The sequence below is a fragment of the Seriola lalandi genome, unplaced genomic scaffold (assembly GCF_002814215.2).
Source record: "Seriola lalandi dorsalis isolate HSWRI2012SDOR001 ecotype SW California unplaced genomic scaffold, Sedor1 jcf7180002054656, whole genome shotgun sequence".
Lineage (NCBI taxonomy): Eukaryota > Metazoa > Chordata > Actinopteri > Carangiformes > Carangidae > Seriola > Seriola lalandi.
This window is the reverse complement of record NW_019525209.1, coordinates 44,913-47,181: the sequence shown is the minus strand read 5'-3', so window position 1 is coordinate 47,181 and position 2,269 is coordinate 44,913. Positions and strand designations below refer to the sequence as shown.

Here is a 2,269-nt window from a genome sequence, read left to right as displayed (position 1 = left end):
TTAACTAGAAAATACACATTAGGTTAAAAACTGTCAGAGTGAATGGTTTATTCTTCCCTTCACAGAACAAGACGTCAAGAAGATGGAAATGATTCATGTGCACTGTACAGCACAGTCAACAAAAACAAAAACACACCATGAATCTGTGCTTTGTTATTTATACTTGGATTTTACAGCATCAAGAGAATCAGAAAAAATACAAAAAAAACTGGTATGTAGTGTACTTTAAAAAAAAATAAATAAAAAAAAAATCTGTATCTGAAACTTTACTTTAGTTGAAGCATAGGAGGAAAACTCTGAATATAACGGCATGTATATTTTAAAGATATATTATGATTAAAATACAGTCAACACTTGTGTTTTGTGAGCACTTTCATGGGGTGTGAAGCGTCACTTGTTGCATTTATTGGAAAAAGTAGGTGTTGTGGCACAAAGTACACGTCATGGCCTGAAATATTACACCTTAACTAAAATGTTCATAGTTATATTTGTAGCATCAAAGATGAAAACCTCTCAGCACTTTACGTGGCATGAGATGTACGTTGAAGACACCATCAGCCTTGGGTCAGATAAGTCCACCACACTGCAGTTCACCATTATGAACAGAAGATGGCACTCAAGAGTTCAGAAGAGAAGTGTGTGTGTGTGTGTGTGTGTGTGTGTGTGTGTGTGTGTGTGTGTGTGTGTGTGTGTGTGTGTGTGTGTGTTTGTTTGTTTGTTTGTTTGTTTGTGTGTGACACTACTGGTCTCTAATTCATGAATAGTGTTTACTGTTGTAATACTCATTTCAGCCACAAGAGGCTGAAGTGCTTCACTACTCCAGTCTAAATAGGATTAAAAGTATTCATGTTTTCATCAGGTGACTTTTCATTTCTCCTTCACTCTAAACACAAGGTACATGTAGTGTGTGTTAGTAAGTTGTGTAAAATTACTGTTTTATCTACAAATATATTCTTATTTGACTCCAATTTGTGGTTAGTGTCAGTAAATGAGTTTTTAGCCTGGTAGCTGGTGAGTCACAAGCATCAAATGTGGGTCCACAGCTTGTTGCATCTCAGTGTGGGGTCTCTTACAAGAAAAGGTCTGACAACCAATTGTCTAAGAACCAACTGTTCGACGGTCAACGCAACATCCTGCCAAAAACACGTTTCACCTGTTCTCTCAAATATGGCGACAAAATGACTTTAAGTCAGACTTGTCAGACTTCATGCATATTAATAATCTGAAGAGGAAGGAAGTCTGTCTTTGTTTCACAGCTTGATTCTTTCCTCTGTTGGCAGCGTTTTGCAGAGAGGAACATCACCTTTCTCTATTGTAAGACGGGAAACGTTTTTCGATTGATATTTCTTGCATATATTTATCAGCTGATTGTTTGATTGTCTCTGGAGTCACACAGAGAGATGAGAGGAGCAGCTATGAGTTTAACAGCAGCATCAAGTGGATTTGTCGTCCTCCTCCTCACTGTACCAGGTACTGTACATCTACATTTACTCTGTAGGACGTTCAGTAAACTTACTGAGAACAAGCTGAAACAGGATGAATAAATAAATGTGCAGTTAATGTTGTTTTTCTAATGTGATTTTTCTCTCATCACTTGTTTAGCTGTTTTTTGATTGTGCTGTTAAACCAAAGTCCTTAGATCTGTTCAGTGTTTTCACACATGCAGCATCTCTCAGTCTCTTTGACCTCAACATGTTAGTGGTGAGTGTTATTGCACAGTAAGAGTTGTGCTGTTTGAATTAACTGTATAAATGGAGCTGTAAGTGGTTCATCTGAAGGATTCAGTAACTGAAGAGTTAATCTACAAATGTCTGTACATTCTGTTTAAGAGAACAAGATAACATCTACCAAGGCTCAAAATAACCAAACGTTGGCAGTTAATTTTGTTACTCTTTGATGTCAGTGTGATGTTTCCACTCCCTGTATGGTCAACAGTGACCTGCCCTTCCTGATCTACTATCACATACAGTAGCAACCACGTGGATATACATACATACATACTAAACACCAACCTGACCACAAAGTGAATAGAGAGGAAACTAAACAAGCAAGTTTCACACGCTCTAATAATAATAATTTCGTCCTCTCACACTGTTCATTACAGCTGCATTAAGATTCACAGGTCCAATGGTTTTCTGTTTGGACTTCTCCATGTCTGTGTTCACTGTGGCTTAATACAGCAACTACATCAAGAAACCAGAAACATTATTAACATCATGAGTTTAAAAGTGAATAAAAAGGAAGAGACCATAGGAGAAAAACATGACTT

At 37.2% G+C, this 2,269-nt stretch overlaps 1 protein-coding gene across 1 annotated transcript in view; it reads left to right on the top strand.

Moving 5' to 3' along the window:
- The first annotated feature begins 1,312 nt into the window (after positions 1-1,312).
- Positions 1,313-2,269, top strand: part of LOC111665619 (B-cell receptor CD22-like) — a 30,696-nt gene continuing 29,739 nt past the window's right edge. The window contains exon 1 of the mRNA XM_087177802.1: positions 1,313-1,470. Within this exon, the coding sequence (XP_087033928.1) occupies positions 1,401-1,470 (70 nt within the window). The 5' untranslated portion in view covers positions 1,313-1,400. The remainder of the gene's footprint in view (positions 1,471-2,269) is intronic.